This window comes from Camellia sinensis, chromosome 13, assembly GCF_055761805.1.
Source record: "Camellia sinensis isolate YWXY chromosome 13, ASM5576180v1, whole genome shotgun sequence".
Classification (NCBI taxonomy): domain Eukaryota; kingdom Viridiplantae; phylum Streptophyta; class Magnoliopsida; order Ericales; family Theaceae; genus Camellia; species Camellia sinensis.
The window spans coordinates 79581985-79603062 of NC_138973.1; the positions used below are offsets into that span (position 1 = coordinate 79581985).

The window sequence follows — 21078 nt, forward strand, 5'->3', positions numbered from 1 at the left end:
TGTTCTTTTAGGGTCTGTAAGGCAAGCCTCAGATGATGTTCATGTTCTTCTCTACTTTTAGAATAAATTAGAATGTCGTCTTTAAATACAACAATAGAGTCATCAAGGAATGGTTTAAAAATTCTGTTCATAAGGTCCATAAATGCAGCAGGTGCATTGGTAACTCCGAAAGGCATAACAAGAAATTCGTAATGTCCATACCTTGTTCTAAAAGCAGTTTTGTCAATGTCCTCTGGTTTAACTTTCTGTTGATGATATCCGGATCTGAGATCAATCTTAGAGAACACTTGAGCACCTTGTAACTGATCAAATAAGTCATCAATACGCGACAATGGATATTTATTTTTCACAGTTACCTTGTTCAGTTCACGGTAGTCGATACAAAGTCTCAGTGAGCCGTCTTTCTTTTTCACAAACAAGACAGGTGCGCCCAATGGCGAAGTACTGGGCCTGATGAACTTCTTATCTAACAGTTCTTACAGTTGCACTTTCAATTCTTTCAGTTCAGACGGAGCCATTCGGTAAGGAGCTTTAGATACTGGCTGTGTACCCGGAATCACATCAACGGTGAACTCAATCTCCCTATCAATCAAATCCCCTGGCAGATCATCTGGGAATTCTCTGACTATAGGAATACTGTTCACATCAGTTTTATCATCAGTAGGTACAGTCAATACAGAACATAGATACCCTTTACACTCCTTTCTAATCAGTTTGAGAGCTTTCATGGATGAAATCAGATATGGGGGAGGTACTACTCCTACTCCGTTAAACACAAATTCAGGCAATTCGGGTGGACGAAAAATAATTTGTTTTGTCACACAGTCTATAGAAGCATGATATTTTGTTAACCAGTCCATTCCCAATATCACATCAAAATGATCTATGTTCAATGGCAGTAAATCAATATACAAATGTGTCTCTCTAACAATAATTTCACATGCAGGGTACATATAAACACAAGTCATAGATCCTCCAACAGGTGAAGATACAGTTAACAGATAGTTCATGGGTTCTAATGGTCTATTCAACTTTTGCGAAAAAACATGCGATACATATGAATCTGTAGATCCCGAATCAATCAAAACATACGCATTTTGAGTACAAATTGAGAGGATACCCGACACAACAATCTCGGTATTCTGTACATCTCCCGGTACGAGTGCGAACACTCGACCTTGCCTCATAGGCTCTTTCCCAGTAGCTTTAGGGTTGGGTTTTGGTGGAGCAGTTGATGCTACTGCGCTTGGTGCAGCTTTACTATTGCCCTGAGGAGTGGAAGGGCAATCTTTGACCATGTGGCCTACCTGGCCACACCTGTAACAAGCACCTGAAAATTTATAACAAACCCCTTTGTGTTTCTTACCACATTCAGAACAGGGCGGTATGGAACCACTTCCTTGACTAGAGCTGGTGGTTGACCCTGAGTTTTGCTTTTTGTTCAGTGGGTTGTTTCTGCATTTTTTGAATTTAAAACCCCGTTTCTTCCCGCGCCACTCAGTTACGGGTGTTTCAGTCTGTTTCAAAGCTTCGATGTTTGACTCAGCCATGATTGTTCGGTCAAGAACATCTACATATTTGAGTAGTTTCAATACATTAATTCTGTCGAGTATTTCTACATTAAGGCCGCCTTCAAACTTCCTGGCCTTTTTGTAATCTGTATCAACCATGTGTGGTGCATAACGGGCAAGTTCTGTAAATTTAGATTCATACTCAGCTACCGACATGGTACCCTGTTTCAGTTGTTCAAATTCAGTCACTTTTCTGTCCCTGACACACTGTGGGAAGTATTTCTCGAAGAAGGCTCCCTTAAACTGAGCCCAATCCATAGCAGTATTGGTGTCACGGACCAGCATCCACCACCTTCTAGCTTCTTCTTGTAAGGTGAAGGTAGCTAGCAACACTTTATGTGCTTCAGAGCACGGAAACACTTCAAACAATTTTTCTGTTTCAAGAACCCAAGCTTCAGCCTTTAACGGTTCAAGGCCTCCCTGAAAGGATAGCGGTTTCATCTTACAAAATTTCTGTATCAGAGTTATGATATCATCATTCATAGGTGGCTCTGGTTGTACTGGAGGAGGTGGGGGTTGTTGGTTCTGTTGTTGCCCTAGTCTTTCAGTTAGTAGTTCCACAATTCTCTCCAACCTTGCCATTCTTGCCTCAGAGGATTCAGTTTCATCGACATTTCTTGCGTTGTCCATCTCACTATAGGCAGTTATAACAATTATAAACATAGACAGTTGCATACTTAGATAGATTATCACATTGACAGTTATATTCATGTCTTAGCCACACACACTTATCATGCTCATGTAATGCCCTAATCCTATAGCTCATTTGGACACGTGTGTGCGGTATAACTCGTGGTTAAGTATCGCTTTGATACCACTCTGTCACGACCCAAACCCGCCCCTATGGTTTTAGCACCGTAACCGACCAGTAATCCGAGATAACCGAAGGCCTGCTTAACAGTAATACAGTAATACAGAATACAGGGACTGGCGGAAGCCAAAACAGTAATTAAAAGATGTCCAATGAGCTGTGACAGTCTGTATGCAAAAAAACTTTTCGTATATAAATATATATACAATCAGTACTAAAACAGTATGTACAATATATACAATCATTCAGGACAGGGACTTAATCCCTATTAGAATAATACAGTGCAACAACATTCAGTCTATATAAAACATAAACAAAAAAAGAGGGAAAACTAAAACACCCCAAAAGCCCTAGCTTGACAAGCTTGGAACCTCGCAGTGAGGCACAGTGGTTGGCTTTGACAAAAGGGGGTCTAACCCACGCTCATAGCTCCGATCTGGTTCCTAAACACCTACATATATATATATATATATATATATATAAACAGTGAGCTAAAGCCCAGTGAATAACATAATGTGTAAAGAGGTTAATAATGAATGTCCTTACAGTAATGAAAACAGTTCATTGAATCAGTATATCAGTCATTCAGTCATAACAGTCATATGTGGTACATCCATTAGCAGAACAGTACAGTAAACAGTAGGTCTTAAACGACCAAACAATCAATGATGGCCATCGTATCAGTAAATAGAAGTTCCAAGATAGGAACTGATAGAGATCTCTGCAACAGTAGCAGTAGCAGTAACAGTAACAGTAACAGTAGTTGCTAAGGATGCCACAATACAGTTCAGAATAGAGGACAAACATTCATTCAGTTAACAGTAAACAGTTCAGAAAACAGTTCAGTTGATCATTCAGAAAATATTCATTTTCGAACATATCTTTACAACATTGTTACTCACAGAGTTCTGGGCTACAAATAAGCTAGTACGTGTCCTCGGATGCCAACCCTACACAGTTGCAGAATGAACACACACTAAGCTACACAGTTGAGAAAAAAATAACTCAATCCCTATCTTGACTCGGTGTGGTTCTACATTAATATCCTCATTAAAATGCCCTAAACTAGGCCTAAGAATGCCTAGAATGAAATGAGGATGCAAAGATGCACTTTAAAAATATTTTCAAAAAACAGAGGTCTCGCTCGAGCGTACAGGCAAACAAAAGTCTCCGCTCGAGCGTAAACTTTCCCGCTCGACTGGATGTGTGAAAATCACGCTCGATAGGCGCTCGATACCCGCTCGAGCGTGTGACACAAGTCCTCGCTCGAGTGTCCAATACCCTGCTCGAGCGGACTGTAAAACAAATGAAAGTGCTGGGAATACGATTTTCCCACTCGAGCGCCAGTAACCCCGCTCGAGCGGAAGTCCAAATTCTGGAAATTCCATATTCGAACCTCAAGCTCAAAACCAAGTTTTAAAACACCAAATTCGATCCTTTTGGGCTAATTTTTTGGAAAACACTTCAAAACCCATAGTATAACATGTTTCAAAGATCAATTTGAGAAATTAAAGCCCAAAGGTAGTTCAATTAAACTCAGTTTCAAACCAATTTCCAAGAACATAACTCAAACATGACATGCATGAGTTTAAACCAATTCAAAGCTTCAATTACATGCTCTAATGAGTTAATTCTTTCAAAAACATGAGGAATTCATGGTCCAATGCAAAAATATGAACATGCATGTGGAATTTCATGAACATTAACTTCGAAACTCAAGAATAGCAACATGCATGCATGGATTAAGCTCTTAATTCAACATATGAAGCTAATTCATGTCTTTAATCTCTAGACTTCCATGCCATGCAACAAAATGAATTGAAATCATGAACAAGAAGGTATAAACTCTACCTTAGGTCTCCAATTCCAAGCCTAGAAGCTCAATTTTGCAAATCTTCTACCAATTCTCCAAGTCCTAAGCCAATTTGAGATGGAAACAAGCTCTCTCCTATCTCTCTCTCTCTAGTCGGCTATGATCACAAGAATGGGCTGAAGAAATGTTGGGTTTATTTGGTTTGTATTTGAGAAACATGTTTTGAGATAAAAAATACGAAAATTTGTTTGGTTTGATTTTTTTTCAAAAGATGTTTTGAAAAATTATTTTGAGAGAGAGTTTTGAAAAAAGTGATTAATTTGATGTGTATGAAAGAGAGATTTGTTTGGAAAACTTGTAAACCAAACAAGTTTTGGAAAATAATTTTGGGAAAATTTGTTTAGTTTGATTACTTTTGAAAACTTATTTGTAGAGAATTTTTTCCAAAATTTTTTGAGAAACACAAACCAAACAAGGCCGTTGTGTTTGCATGTAATAAGGCTCAACATGTATTGCCTAAATGGTCCACTAACATGGCAATATGGTAAATAAGGCAACTTGTGTAACTTAACTTATTTTAATATAATTTAATCATACCAAATCCAAATTCAAGTAATTATACCATAAAATCCTATAAATTATGATTAACACATATCACTAATCAATTTCAGATTCGACCGCTGATAAGGCCTTCAATTTGCAGTTTAAAACATAAAACATGAACAGATAGTTTAACAGTCGAACAGATAGAAATGCACTTAAACAGATACAAACAATCAATCAGTTCAGGATTTCAGTCAATTCAGTCAATTATCATAATCAGTCTCAGTTTAACAGTAATCAGTGGTTTATCAGCAAACAGTGGTGAGGGTTGTCACACTTCTACAAGTTTGTGAAGATCATTGTATCCTGAGAGATAGACGCCACTCAACCGTAAGTACCGTAGTGGGGCGAATCTGTCTTAAGGACAGAGCGTCACACATTCGACTTGGTCTTTTATTTTTTAATTCAGTTCGATAAATAAATTCAGTACGTTATTTATTTATTTGTTTGGCTTTGTTTCTATTTATTTTATTTTCACAGAAGATTGTTCCAACAATCTTAAGACAGATTCGAATTATTCTGTTTACAGAATTTTTCGTTTATTTCCTTTTCTCTTTCTCCTTTTAAAGAAAATTATTTCATGTGGATTTACGAAATAATATTCTGGTTGAAAAAACAAATGGTGATTATATGTTATTTGACAGATAGTAGTAATATACTGTCTATTTTCTTTGACAACTAGTAGTAATATTCTGGTGTTATTAACAATTCAGAATATATTTTTGTGAAATTTTTTCAGAAATTAATTTTGGTTTTTAGAAATTATTCTCTGAGTTTTCATTAATTAAAATTCTGTTTCAGTGTTTTACTTATTGAAGTGTTACAGAAATTTAATTTTCTGTGTGGAATTAATTTGGTTAAATAAAATTTTATTTTATTTCCAAATTAATTGAAAAATAAAAGTTACATTCTTGTTTGTTTTATTTTTACAGAATTTAGTTCTTTGAATTTGGATTAATTTTCTGTGTAGTATAAATTCTAATTATAATTTTGTTTTATAAATTAGAATTAATGGCTACTGAAACAAATGCTCAAACAAGTATTACTGTGGTGGCTGCAATGACGCCAACCCCCTCTCCTGTTGTGACAGTACTGGTAAGTCACGGTGAAAAGTCAGAGAAGTTCTCAGAAATTGATTTTAAAAGATGGCAACAAAAAATGTTATTCTATCTTACAACTTTGAACCTAGCTCGTTTTCTTCGTGAGGATGCTCCTATTTTGAAAGAGAATGAAATCGACCGGCAAGTGGTTGCTGCCTGGAAACATGCTGATTTCCTTTGCCGAAACTACATTTTGAATGGACTTGACAACACATTATACAACGTCTACAGTCCTATCAAGACAGCAAAGGAACTTTGGGAGTCTTTGGAGAAAAAATACAAAACGGAAGATGCCGGCTTAAAGAAATTTGTGGTTGGCAAATTTTTGGATTTTGTAATGGTTGATTCAAAAACTGTGATCAGCCAAGTTCAAGATCTTTAACTCATTTTGCATGATATTTACGCAGAAGGCATGTCTTTCAATGAATCCTTCCAAGTTACAGCCTTAATTGAAAAATTACCACAAGGCTGGAAGAAATTCAAGAACTACCTCAAACACAAGCGCAAAGAAATGTTTATGGAAGAATTAATTGTGCGTTTGAGGATTGAAGATGACAACTGCAATTCTGAAAAGCAGGCTGGTAAGCATCCTATGGAGTCTAACGCAAATATGGTGGAACATGCTTCAAAAACCAAGAAACGAAAGTCTTCTGGAGAAAGTTCATCAAAAGGCTCTAAAAGGGAGGAATAAAAAGTACAAGTTTAATGGCAAATGTTACATCTGTGACAAAGAGGGACATCGGGCCAAAGATTACCATAGCAAAGGCAAAAGTAAGAGAAGAACAAGCAAGAAGCCTGCTCAAGCCCATATGACCGAAGTGGACAATATTTCCAACGGTGTAGATGACATCAATCTTTTTGCAGTTGTTTCCGAAGCAAATATTGTCAGAAATCCTAAAGAATGGTGGGTGGACACTGGTGCTACTCACCATATCTGTGCCGACAAAAAGATGTCCATATCTTATTCTACAGTGGACAATGGTGAACAACTTTTTATGGGCAACTCCACAACTTCCAAAGTTGAAGGGCAAGGAAAGATTGTCCTTAAGATGACATCTAGAAATGAACTCATTCTCAACAATGTGTTGCATGTACCGGACATTCGCAAAAATCTTGTTTCTGGATTTTTGTTGAGTAAGAATGGGTTTAGGCTAGTGTTTGAGTGTGATAAATTTGTACTTACTAAGAATGAGATGTATGTAGGAAAAAGGTTACATGTCTGATGGCCTTTTCAAGTTAAATATAATGACCGTTGTACAGTCAGTTATTAATAAAAATACATCTTCTTCGTACTTGCTTGAGTATTCAAATTTATGGCATGGTAGACTAGGACATATTAATTATGGATCTTTGCGTAGATTAATTAATATGAAATGTTTACCTAAATTTGACATTGATTCAAATAATAAATGTGAAATTTGCATTGAGGCAAAATTATCCAAAACTCTTTTTCATTCAATTAAAGAAGTACGGAACCACTTGAATTAATTCATAGTGACATTTGTGATTTTAAATCAATTCAAACTAAAGGTGGAAAAAAATATTTTATCACTTTTATAGATGACTATACTAGATATAGTTATGTTTATTTAATTCGAACCAAGGATGAAACTTTGGAAACTTTCATTCAATATAAGAATGAAGTTGAAAATCAACTTGGTAAGAAAATCAAGAAACTTAAATGTGATAGAGGTGGTGAATATAAATCACCTTTTGGTGAATTTTGTAAAGAACATGAAATAATTCATCAAACCACTGCTCCTTACTCACCTCAGCAAAATGGAATTGTTGAAAGAAAAAATAGGACTTTAAAAGAAATAGTGAATGTCATGTAAATAAGCTCTGGATTACCTCAGAACTTGTGGGGGGAGCAATACTTTCTGCTAATTATATACTTAATAAAATACCCCAAAAGAAAGTGAATCAAACACCTTATGAATTGTGGCATGGAAGAATATCATCCTACAAATACTTAAAAGTGTGGGGGGTGTTTGGCTAAAGTAGCTATTCCTAGTCCTAAAAAGACTAAGATAGGTCCTAAGACCATTGATTGCATTTTCATTGGTTATGCCAAGAATAGTAGTGCATATCGGTTTTTGATTCATAAATTAGAACATTCCGAAGTGCATATAAATACTATTATTGAATCTCGGAATGCATCTTTTTTTGAACATGTATTTCCAAATAAGACTGGACAAGAGATTAGTAACAATAAAAGATCTCATGATGCTATTACTAGTCAGGATCAAGAACATAATCAAGAGCAAGAGTTAGATCAAAATGAGAAATTTAACAAGACAATGATGTCAAATGGATTTAAAATTAATAAGTGTGACAAATGTGTTTATATTAAAAACATCAGAATGATATATTTTGTCACAATCTCATTACATTGAGAAAATACTTGACAAATTTAGCAAAGATAATGATCATCTTGCTAGAACACCTGTAGATGTTAATTTGTATCTTTCTAAGAATGTACAGGAAAGTATTTCTCAATTAGAGTATGCCCGAATTATTGGAAGCTTAATGTACTTGATGAACTGCACTCACCCGGATATATCTTATGCAGTAAGTAAATTAAGTAGATATACGAGTAACCCGGGAGTAGAGACTCAAAGTCCACCAGTGGGTATGTCTTTATTCTTAGTGGAGTGGCTGTATCTTGGAAATTTTTCAAACAGACTTGCATTGCTAGGTTTACTATGGAATCAGAATTCATAGCATTAAACAAAACTGGGGAAGAAGCAGAATGGTTTTGCCACTTCCTTGAAGATATTCCAATATGGCCAAAACCGGTGCCTACTATATGCATACATTGTGATAGTCAATCAGCAATTGGTAGAGCACAGAGTCATATGTATAACGGTAAGTCTCGACACATTCGTCGTCGACATAATACTGTAAGACAACTACTCTCTAATGAAATTATTTCCATTGATTATATGAAGTCTAAAGGCAACATAGCGAATCCACTAACCAAAGGGTTAGCAAGAGAGCTAGTTGAGAATTCATCGAGGGGAATGAGACTAAAGCCTATTAAATAAGAGTTACCACAACGGCAACCTAACCTAGTTGACTGGAAATCCCAAGATCTAGGTTCAAAGGGACAACCGAGTTATGTATGACTCAGAAGGATCACTGGGGAGTTAAACTCCTACCCATTTCGATGATGAAATAGTGATGACTGCAGCATTTTAGGTTAAGTAAAACATTTAATAATTCTTATATCTAGGTAAACCTAGTGGAGTATAGCAGGATACTCTTCATAAGAATCATCTATGTGAGTGTGAACTGGGCCGGTTTTATGAGATTTGTGAAGGGCTACAATTCTCTAGAGCACTCATGAAAGACCAGGTTGTTCAGGGCCAAAATGAACACAATAGTGAGAACTAAACTGTGTTTGGGATATACTGTGTGAGTTCTATTGTCTTGCTTTACACAAACAGCTGAACAATTTAAGACATCATGTTCATTGGTTAGCTAGCAAATCCGATAGTGTCTCACAAGGGAAGGTTCAAAGTCAAAAACTACCTATCTTTTGCAGAATATTTCCAAATTCTGTACTCTCTGTATTTAGATCATGTTGTTGCATTTTCTCTCTGTCAAATTCCATTCATGTGGGGGATTGTTGGAAAATTTGGTTTATTAGGCTTATTTTGGGCCGACTTTGAGCCCAAAATTGAGTGGGCTCGAACGCCTTTGGGGTTGGTCCGAAGAGGTGAAGTGTTCCTTGCCGCGTGGCAAGTCACACGGTAAAGACGGTTCGTCAAAACCATTTATGAGTGAATGAGAACATGACGTCGTTTTCGGGTTCGTGGAATGGACATTTAAAGTTATTAATGTGAGTTTCCTTGTGAGACTTGTCCCACATTGAAACTTTAAGAGAGTTTTGTTAAGTATATAAGCTCTAGCCTACAATACTTGGGTTGGGCCCCAAGGGGCACCCCAAGTTTGTAAAAGGGAAGAATTATGAATAAAGTGAACCTTAGTCCAAACCACCACACACTTGCGCGCGCGCGCGCGGCCGCCGCCAGAGCCGAACCGTGCCGAGCGCGGGTGTGGGTTGTGGATCGGATCGGTTCTTGTATTAATTTTTTAGACAAAATTCATTTGAATTTTTTCAAAAAATATTGCGAGAATTTAATTCAAATTTGAATTCTAATTTTTTTAATTCTCCTCTGTCCGAAATTCCTCTCAGATTCAAACTAAAAAACTGCCCAGCAGATTTGGTTTTAACTGCCCAGTAGTTACAGATCTGTTACTTCCGAGATCTGTTACTTCCGAACAGATTCAAAACTTGGCAGCAAATATGTTTGAATTCAAAACAACATCTGTTCAAAATCTGTTTCACACCTGTTCACTTCTTTTGCACCTGTTCGGACAGGACCTTTTTGCCTATAAATACCTACTGTTCCAGCAGTCTTTGATATTCGAAAATTAGTCTGCAAAATTCATTTTGCTATCCTTTTTGCTCCTTCGCATTATATATTCTTTATTCTAGTTTTAGAATAAAATAGAGAGTATAGAACACAAGGTTTTGTTCGCCTGGCGAATTTGTTTGAAGTGCTTCTACAAGTTTGTGAAGATCATTGTATCCTGGGAGATAGACGCCATTCAACCGTAAATACCGTAGCGGGGCGAATCTGTCTTAAAGACAGAGTGTCATATACTCGACTTGGTCTTTTATTTTTTAATTCGGTTCGATAAATAAATTCGGTACGTTATTTATTTATTTGTTTGGCTTTGTTTGTATTTATTTTATTTTCACAAAAGATTGTTCCAACAGTTAGCTACTATGACTTGCAGGTTATAGCACTTGTGATATTTAAATCTCTAGCCATGCATCCTATCAATGTGCTGCTTGCATTCACAAGTTTGTTTAATCTAAGCTGAGGTGATCGTTATGATCTTGGTGATGTTTGGGGGTTGTTTCCAATTTTCGCCCCTAAACGGCCCATTTTTGCCTTTTTCTCATATTTTCTTGTCTAAATCTTTAACCGTGTGTCCTACCAAAGAGCCGCTTGCTCCTACAAGTTTGTTTAATCTACGAGGAGGTGGCCATGAAGATCTCGAAGCTGTTTGGTGGCTGTTTCCAATTTTCACCTCCATACACAAGGCATTGTGCATTCTAAGACTAGTGTTGTTCAATAAGATGACTAAAGTGACAGCACCTTTTTAATTGGTGGTCATTATCAATCTACTTTGCTTTACCCTCGAAGGCACTAAAGTACATGTCCCACAAAAAAAAACTTAAATCTTCCAGATAACTGTAAACATACCAAAATTAAAAATGTGAGTTAGTTTTGTTTTCTAAAAGCTTAAATTTTAATGTGTTTTGTCAGTTAAGAAAACTAGTATAACCTTGGAACCATTCAAAAAATCAACTATACCGCAATTGAAATATAACAGTCAAAGTTACTAAACAACATTACTTTGAGACATGCAAGTTAATACATATGTTGGGAAGGTCCTAGAAATTAACACTAAATTTTCAAAACACTATGACCAATGGACTTGAATAAAATTATACTCTATTATGAACTAATGAATGTCACATGTTGCATATCCTATACATTTTCTGCCTTTACCAACAAGCTGACAAATGACATAACCATACACCATTTAGTCAAACAAGCAATTTAAATCAATAGATAACAGTCCAGATAGTTAATCTAACGCCACCCATTTGTTCAGAAATCCACCCTACAACATTTTACTTTGCACCCATCCTTACGGCTACAATATCATCACCACTGCCTCTTAATCGCTCCTAAAACTAAAACAACTCATGGAATAAATTAATTAATAATTAATGAAGTTCACTTTTTATGGCAATTTGTTCAAAGACTGCAAGACATGTACCTTCATTCTAGCCTTGCTTTGGGAAACAAACTGCTTAAACCGCTTCTGGTCTGTAAATTAAACATCTTGAAGAATGCGGTTAACCTATAACCAACCAATGTTTATGAGCTCCTCAATTTATTATCTGCAGGCTATTGCTTGCTCAAAGGATAAGTTACAGATTCTATCAAAAAGCATAGCAATAACTTAAGTATCACAGACTGTTAATGAACACAGGGAGCACAGAACAAGCCTCATATAATGGCAGAAATAATAAATAATAAAAACCTATCCACAGTGAGAGCTTAATAGACCTAACCATACATCATGGGAAGCCATGAGAACAAAAAATAGAAAATTGTTTCTTACATATGTAATTTCATAAACCTATGTCCCTGAAGCGCATCCTATATAATAGTTTTTGTATAAGTACATTATAAATAATAAAATTTGTAATAATTCCCACATGAAAAACAATGACTTCATATATTAATATTTTAATAATGACCTATAATAAATTGTAGTATATACAGTAGTATGAACACATAAAAGCAAAGTGAAAAATCAGATTTGAGAAAAATTAAAGAAGGAGGAGGAATCAGAATCAGATAAGAACAGCAGTGTTGGAATTTCAAAGAAAAACGAAGTGCTTAATTTAGTTTCCATTGAATGCTTGCACTGAATGTGGCATACCGATTTTTGTTTAACTTAACACATGAGAAGAAACACATGATATGGCATTGAGAAGTAAACATTGAATACAAAATCAAAGATAAAAGGCTACAGTTCTAGTAGATCATGCAGAACAAGATCGTTGGCCTCCAATGAAAAATAAAATCCATTTCACTCGGAACATTCATCACTATGTTCAAGAAAACATCAACATTTCAAAACAACTTGGACATGTATGTGAGAAAAGCAATCACCATTGAACAATCTCCAAATAAAGGTTACATGCTTGCACAAAACACGATCACAGAAATAAAATACAAGAAGAACAAAATCCACAAAATACATTGATGCACAACAATATAGCTCAGAAATACAATAAACAATCCAAACTATCAACATATAAACACATAAAATCATTCATTTCAACTTATAACTCTAACCTACTGCACCCTAAAAAACAAAAAATACAGTTTTACTAAGAAAAACCAAAAACCGTAGTTGAAACCTTACATGCTCTGTCTTCACTTTGAAACCAAGAGTATCTTTGGCTTCTTAGCTTTACTAGGTATGTTAGCATTGGAAGCTGTAGTGGCCATTGTGGTTGCCCTCGCTAATTCACGAGCCCTCTTATCTAGCTGAATGAGACTTCGAGTGGCCAAAATGGCCTGAGGAGCCAAGTTATGAGAAGCCCTAGCATACAAACATCGCACTGCCACTGATGCAACATCCTTAACTTCTGCTGCATTAAGAGAAGCCAATAGGCAGTGACCCAGAATTCTCAACATAGGCTGTAGAAGCTCCCATGGAAGTGGAATTTAAGCCCCTTTCGGAGCTGAAACAGTCCCGTTTTTGATAATTCCCAAATTACTCATCTCTTGTACAACATCATCGATTTCAAAAACCATAATTTTATCTGAAAACCCGTTCGAGGGTCGAGATTGAGCAGTTAGGTTAGGGTTTGGCTTGTTTCGAAGGGTGTGGTAGAGAGAGATCAGGAATCGAGACGAGGATTGGTTTGCCTGCGCATGATTTGGCCTTGGCAGCGTAGAAAAAGAAGAGGACGGCTTCAAAGCTGGCGAGAGAGGGCATGGAGGCGGAAGAGGAGTAGATGCGAGAGAGATAGATATTGGAGAGGAGATGAATGAAAGAGAGAATGATGAGGCGAAGATCGGTGTCGGAGGACTGGTAGCTCTCGTAGAGCCACTGGAGCACTTTCTCCTTCCTTGGGGTTCTGTTTTTACTGAATCCCAGCCTTCTTCGCCGCCATCGAATCTGCCTCAGATCTTAGAGAGCGGTGTTGATTAGGGTAGAAATCACAGAGATCTGAGTGCTCAAGAGATTTTTAGATTGCGAAATCCAATCTGATTAAAATCTCAGCCGTTAGGCATGGTCTCCGTCTTCACTGCCGTGCCGACGAAGGATATGCATGGATCGCTCACGACGGTCAGATCTTGGCCTAGGACTCAAATATGATTCAGATGTCGATGATCTTCTCGGATCTGGCGAAGGCACCAGCGAAGGAGAATGAGGATGAATCGAAATGGTGTGGTGAGTGTTTAGAGGGGAGAGAGAGAGAGAGGCACCAGTGGAGGACGGAAGAGGATCATATCGACGGTAGTGGCAGTCTGCGGCGGTGGCCGTGGTGATCTACGGTGAGGTGGGGTGACGTTTGGTGGAAAAAGAGGATCTGTGTGAGAGGTTTGAACAAATTGTTGTATGTAAACGGAGAACAGGGGCGGGTGCCAATATTAAGTGATTTCCTCTAAAAAAATTTCGCCTTTAGCAACCAAATTTGTTTTTTGTCGCAAAATCTTAATATATAACGACTAAATTTTTTGATAGACAAATCTCAATCAATGGCGACTAAAATATTAGTTGCCAAAAGTACTAATTGGACGACTAATTTTTGTTAGTTGGAAAAAATGAATATACGACAACTAATATTTTTTTTAGTTACCAAAACTTAACATTTTTTGACAAAATTGTTTGGTCACCAAAGAGTAACCCTAAAAATATCACAGTTATTTGGCGACTAAATTTGGTCGGCCATTGTCTGTCAATACATTTTGATATCAAAACGACGTCGTTTTGATATCTGTGACTAAATTGTATTAGTTGCTAAAAGATTATACACTTCCGCCCAGTTTTTCACCCTACTGTCTATTATTTTGGCGACTAATATTTTAAATTGGTCTAAAAAAATCACGTTTTTGCAACAAAATTACTTTAGTCGATAATAGTATGAACTTTTAGCTACAAATTTTTTTTTTAGTCGGCAAATGTCATTTTTTTTGCATTCAATTTAGTCAGCAAAAGTGTAATTTCTTGTAGTGATAATATATAAGAAAAATCTCTAAATACAATTCTATTTTTTTTTATGTGACTAAATAGTCCATCTTAAATAGTATATAGAAGAGTTAAATGACTTCTTTTATCTCTAAACAACCCAATTTATTTTATTTTTTTTTACTTTTAGTTTTTTAAATTGAAACATCAATTATTTGTCCTTAAAACAAAACTGATAAAACATATCCAAAAGTTACGCATTTTTTTTAATATGTAGGATATTTATAAATGGAAAATGTTTGACACATTAATTTTTTTTCATAATCTGACTAATAATGATGTAGTCATAAATGTCAATTTTTATACAAATATGAGAAGTGAATTAATTAAATTATACATTTCAACCAACTACGTACTCAAACTTTGATTATTTTAAGATGTTATTTCACTATAATTCCAATGAAGAGAATTTTCAATCCTTAATATTATAATTTGATAAAAATTTAAAAAGATGAAACGTTGAAAATTATTGTTTTTTCCATCAAAATTGGTGACTGAAAAAAAAAATGGGATAAGAATGAAAGTTCTTTTAAAAATTGATAAAAATTTAATGAAAAAGTTAAAGTGATTCATATCAAATTAAAATTTTTATTCAATATTAAAATAAAATTAGATAAAAAAAAAGGGGGATATTTTTTTAAGGTCATTGGTATTAAGATTTTATAGTGTAAAGGACACCAAATATTTTCATAATGTCTAAGGTCCCTCAACATCAATCCAAAGAAAATTCGACAAAAAGAATTTCTCTGGACTTCTCAGAGAAATTCTGGAAATTTCTCTAGACTTTCCCAAGATTTTCTCTCTAGAGAAATTCTAATTTCTCTAGCACTTCCTAGAGATTTTCTCTGGACTTCCAAGAGATTTTCTCTACACTTCCTAGAGAATTTCTCTGGACCTCCTATAGATTTTCTCTCCAGAGAAATTTGTGTTTTGACTCAACTAGAGAAAATTGATCGAAAAGGAACCTCAAGATCAATATATATCTAATCATTATCAAACTAGAGAAAATCCATTTAAAATCACATTTTTCATTTTTTTTCCCCTTCCAATATCTAAGCAAGTAAACAAATTAATAGAGAAACTGAAGCAACCAAATATAAAAAAAAAAAAAAAAAAAAAACCAACACATCCCGAGTTTTCAAGAAAAAATTCACACAGTGACTAAATACAGAGAAAATTCACACAATAGCCAAATCTAGAGAAAATTCACATATAATCTGCATAAACCTCTAGAATCTTTGAGTAAACATTCACTACTCTCATCATCTCCAAACTTGAACAAAATTGTTAATTTTTGAAACTCCAACTTGAACAAAATTTACAGAGAAAATCTCACGAAGAATTTCTCTGGACTTTCCAGAGAAATTCACATCAACACAAAGAAATTCTTCAAAATCAAAGAAAATCTCACCTCCACCCCAAAGAAAATCACTCAAACCAGAGAAAATCTCCCTCTCCAACCCAGAGAAATTCCCCTTCACAATCTTTTTTGGTTGAAAATCATAAACCTTAGGCAAAATTTGTTCCATGGTTCACACATTGGCTCTAGGGAGAAAAATTTCAATTTTGTTGAAAAAACCGCTTATGTAGAGAAAATTCAAAGTCAGAACCATAAATGCAATAAGAACAATCAATTTGGATTTGAAAAGTAGATTTCAAACCTAGAGAAATTCTCTGTTCCTCTCTAGAGAAATTTCGATTTTGTTGAAAAAATCGCTAATGCAGAGAAAATCCAATACCAGAGAAATTTCAACAACGAAAGACCTATCAGAGAAATTTAAACAGAGAATTTCTCTAAGTTCAAACCATAGAAAATTGAAATTTCTCTGAGTTCAAACCAGAGAAATTCTCTCCAGCCAGAGAAAATTCACAAACAATTATCACAATAAGAGAAAATGCAGAGAAATTTGACATCTTTGCCATATAAAATGCGTACAAGTTTTAAGATCTTTACACCCTTATTTTACTCCTATTCAATATAGTAACAACAAGAGAGATTTTCCATTGGCAACAATGACTTGAATTACATATCCACCATCCATCAAATTTTTTTGGCCTTATGCGCCATTTCTGCTCCGACGATCTCAATCGCTACTTTCCAATCTCTTCACAGCTCTCTACATTTTAATATATCAAAACACAGTGTTGTTACGCAATACGTATGTATATATATATATATATATATCAGGTATGTAGTCCAGAATAATAATATTGAGAAATGAGAGCTTACATTGTGATGCTTTTTACGTACAAGTAACCAAGTAGATGTGTGGTTAAGAGCGTTCGTTTGCAAATTACAGTTGATGATGATTGAGGATGAGAGAGAGAGAGAGAGAGAGAGAGAGAGAGAGATATGAATCTACTGAGTGCCTTGGTTGGTGATATAAATTGATGAAATGACGTACGAGAAGTCGACGAATGGTGTGATGGATTTGTGTAGAGTTAAGGCAATTTTCTCTGTGATATATGGATGTTGGATTAAGGGACCTTAGACATCACAAAATAATATTGTGGATCTCTTCTACCACAAAAAATGGGAGAGGGACCTTAGACTATCTTAAAAAAAATTAAAAGAAAATGATGAAAGTTTGAAAATATTATCAAACCTTCTTATTCTTAAAGACTAGAAATTGGTATGTGTATTATATTCATATTGTATTTTTAGTTATAAAATTTCAAAAGAAATGTAAGTTAAATTATTAGATTAATAATAGAAATATCATATTAATTTTTGTTAAATATCATTTCACTTTACATTTAATAATAAAATTTTATATTTGTCTTAATTATAACTTTTAATTTTTTTTATATTTTGATAACAAGAAGAGGTATGTTATAACTCATTTAATTTCATTTAATCAGATTTAACTTTTTTTTAATACAAATTATCAAAATTGCACTAAATAGATATATATATATATATATATATATAATTTTTTTTAATTTTTTTTAAACTAATAATTTAAAAAGTTATAAATATAAAAATTAACTTATAAATTTCATGTATATTATAAAACAAAATATTAAATTATTTCAAGATAATTGTAATATATAGTTTTTAAAATTTATAAAGTCACGTCACTGGTTACCACTATAGTTGGACATTAAATCAAAGGAGGAATCTTTGAGAGTGTCCATTATCTCACCATCTTGTTTGTTTGTGTGGGTGGGGGCCATGGGTTGAAAACGGTTAGGGCATGCTCTGGATCACACAAGGACCTAAATTTCAATGGTGAGGTTCTGTTTTTAAATTGTTTACAATTGTTTTGAATTAAAACCCACATCAAACAGATTTTTGTTTATAATTTTAATAAATTGTAAAATTATAAATATAAAATTTATTAAACAGGTTTAGAAAATGCAATATGTAGTATAGAGTTGAATTTGATATAGTTTGGGTTCATTTAAAATGATTCTACCTAATCTACACATTGCATTTTCTATTTGATGGCTGTGTGTGGTGGAAAGGGTATATAAAAAAAAATCAAGGGAAAATTGTGAGTCAGTGGTACCAAAAAACAAATAATAAAATTATGAAAAAAGTTATAATTTTAATTATTAAAATTGATAAATTTTATTACTAATTTGAAATTTGTTTTAAACACACTCATTGGATTGTAATTTTTTCGAAAATTAATAATGGTTTGTGGAAAAAGAAAACATTGACCAAATATAAGTAAAAAGACTCGTCTCATTAAGCCTTTGTTTAGCCTGTCAAGTTTTTTGATTTTTTGATTATTTTAGTCACAAAAAATAAAATAAATTTTTTAATCTAATAAGACAAAATATCACATTCAACCTATAATTATTTTATTTTATTTTTCAAAAATTAAAAAAATAAAAAAATTTATCTCAAATAAAATTTTTTAATCCTAAATTAAAATAATCAAAAAATCAAAACGCCAAAATAATCAAACGACATTCCAAACCAACCCACAGATGATTTTGGTACGCTCAATGTGGTTGATGATACCAAATACCAATATTGGATAAGGGCAAATTACATATACACCCCTCGAGGTTTGGCTAAATTACAGATACACCCCTGAGGTTTCGGAAATTACATCCCGCCCCCTGAGGTTTGTATTTTTATAACAATTTGCCCCCTGAGGTTTATATTTCATAACAAATTACCCCCTAATTTCTTATGCAAATATAGCATTCAGGGGGGAATTCGTAATTTCTCAAACCTCAGGGGGCATTTGTAATTTAGCCAAACCTCGAGGGGTGTATATGTAATTTGCCCATTGGATAATGGCACAAGACACTTCCAATAATGGCCTATCAAAACTTTATTAGTCCCCTCACCAACCTCTTAAAAAAAAAATTAATAATAATAATAATAATTGGCCCAATGAGAATAGCCGACCACACACATGACGACGAGAGAGAAATTCATTTTGAAAATTTTAAAAATAAAAAATCTTTTGATGCTTATTTTTGTCAAATTAAATTATAACTTTTTTAAAAAAATTATAAATTCAAATAAATTTTGCATTAAAATAATATCAATTAATACTATAATTTTCATGTTTATATATTATGCTTTATTAAGAATAAACATAAATTTAAGGAAAAATTATGGAAATAGTTCTTGAATTTTACACGATAGGTCAATTTGGTCTCTATAGTTTTAATTTATTCGATTTTGTCCCTTAATTTAACGGATTGTGTCATTTTAATCTAATAAATAATAGTTGCTAAGTTAATTTAACGGAAAGTCAAATAATGTGTTAATTTGGTCCCTATATTTTTCATAATGTTTCAATTTAGTCCCTGTCAAAATCAAGAAAATTAAACTACAGGGATTAAATTGACACATCGTGTAAAGTACAGAGACCAAATTGATACATTATTTGACCTTCCGTTAAATTAATTTAACAACCGTTATTTATTGGACTAAAATGACACAATCCGTTAAATTAAAAGACAAAATTGAACAAATTAAAACTATAAATATCAAATTGACACATCGTATAAAGTACATTTACCCTAAATATAAAGATTCATTCAATCAATATACGTATAGCAAATGATATAATAAATCGACTATAATATAAAAATATTATTATTATGGCATTACTCATATAACAATGAGAGATAAAGAAAAATCCGAGCCTAACCAATGTACACAAAACAATATTCACAGAAACATTGAAACATCAATGAAGCGAAGCTCTTGATTCTTCTCTCCAAACATAGTACACTAGGAAAGCACTTGATTCTTCTCCACAACTCTCACTCCCTTTGCAGATCTAAGCACATTGGCCTGATGGTAGTACATACAGAGAGACAAAACATGAAACAACACTAACTCTCATTAACTACACTTCTTAAATAAGTGCATATATAGAAGAAGTAAACACTAAAAAATTGTAGAAAGCTAGCTAGTTAGTTGACCTGATCATCAGTGATTTCCACAGAAAAGCCATCCACAATTACCAAAGATGATGCCTTCTTGTAACTGCCAGGCAGGAGTGTTGTCGCCAACAACGCATCGTGCTTCCTACTTAAATACAAATCAAGCTCGGTCGATCCTATCTTTGTTCTGTTCTTAGATCATAGACACCATTGTCAAGATGAAGAACAATACCATTTTTTTTTATCGGCAAAAAAGGAATATATTAATTGAAAATTCAATAACATAGAGAGGATGATGAAGTTATAATGATTGAGAAACTCTGACCTGTTAGATCTAAGACGGTTATACTCAGGATCGTAAGTCATGAAAACAAAGTACAACTCACTCTTTTCACTCCCCATTTCCACTCTTCTTCTTCTTCTTTTGCTATTTTGGTTGCAGAGGCATATGCTATGAATTGTAGCTCCGCAGGGAAGCTATTTATACATAAAGCCTTTGGTTGGGAAGTTGGCTATTTTAGTTTATTATTTGACTTTTTATTTATTTTAGCCTGGCTAAAATAGTTATGTTTGAGAAGTTAGTTAGTTTTTTTTACAATTAATTTGATGATTGTGAGAGAAAAAATAAAAATTACGAGTTGAATGTAACATTTTGTCTTATTAACTATTTTAACATGTTTTGTCTTTTAATGAGTTATTTTAGCCCAACCATTTTCTCAAACATCTCCAAACTATGATGTCATTATGTTTCATATTTTGGAAGAGGTTAGAGGTTGTAACTCTTCTTATTATGCAATTTATTGATAATAAACCCATTTCTATATATGGTGGATATGGCATGAGGTCTCAGGATTGATTTTTATTCTTATTTATGGTGTTTATTGGTTATGAATCCATTTCTATATAGGTGGATATGACATTAGGTTTAATGATTGATTTTTTTTTTTTTTTTTTTTT

At 34.0% G+C, this 21078-nt stretch overlaps 1 protein-coding gene and 1 pseudogene across 1 annotated transcript; both read right to left on the reverse strand.

Moving 5' to 3' along the window:
* Positions 1-12790: 12790 nt before the first annotated feature.
* Positions 12791-16289, reverse strand: LOC114269832 (uncharacterized; annotated as a pseudogene).
* Positions 16290-19798: 3509 nt separating this feature from the next.
* LOC114269801 (subtilisin-like protease SBT2.6) lies at positions 19799-20587 on the reverse strand. Its single transcript, XM_028211161.2, has 3 exons — positions 20447-20587; positions 20161-20308; positions 19799-20029 (listed from the first exon to the last, which is right to left on the reverse strand). The coding sequence occupies exons 1-3, from the start codon at positions 20521-20523 to the stop codon at positions 19967-19969; spliced, it is 288 nt and encodes a 95-aa protein (XP_028066962.2). The 5' UTR covers positions 20524-20587; the 3' UTR covers positions 19799-19966.
* Positions 20588-21078: the final 491 nt, after the last annotated feature.

What these genes read in the sequence shown, in the direction of transcription:
- LOC114269801 (XM_028211161.2), bottom strand. Translation starts at nt 20,523, where the DNA reads ATGGGGAGTGAAAAGAGTGAGTTGTACTTTGTTTTCATGACTTACGAT. An exon ending in AACCGTCTTAGATCTAACAG is followed by an intron (nt 20,309 to 20,446) that starts GTCAGAGTTTCT and finishes ATCTAAGAACAG; the next exon opens with AACAAAGATAGGATCGACCG. An exon ending in TGGAAATCACTGATGATCAG is followed by an intron (nt 20,030 to 20,160) that starts GTCAACTAACTA and finishes TACTACCATCAG; the next exon opens with GCCAATGTGCTTAGATCTGC.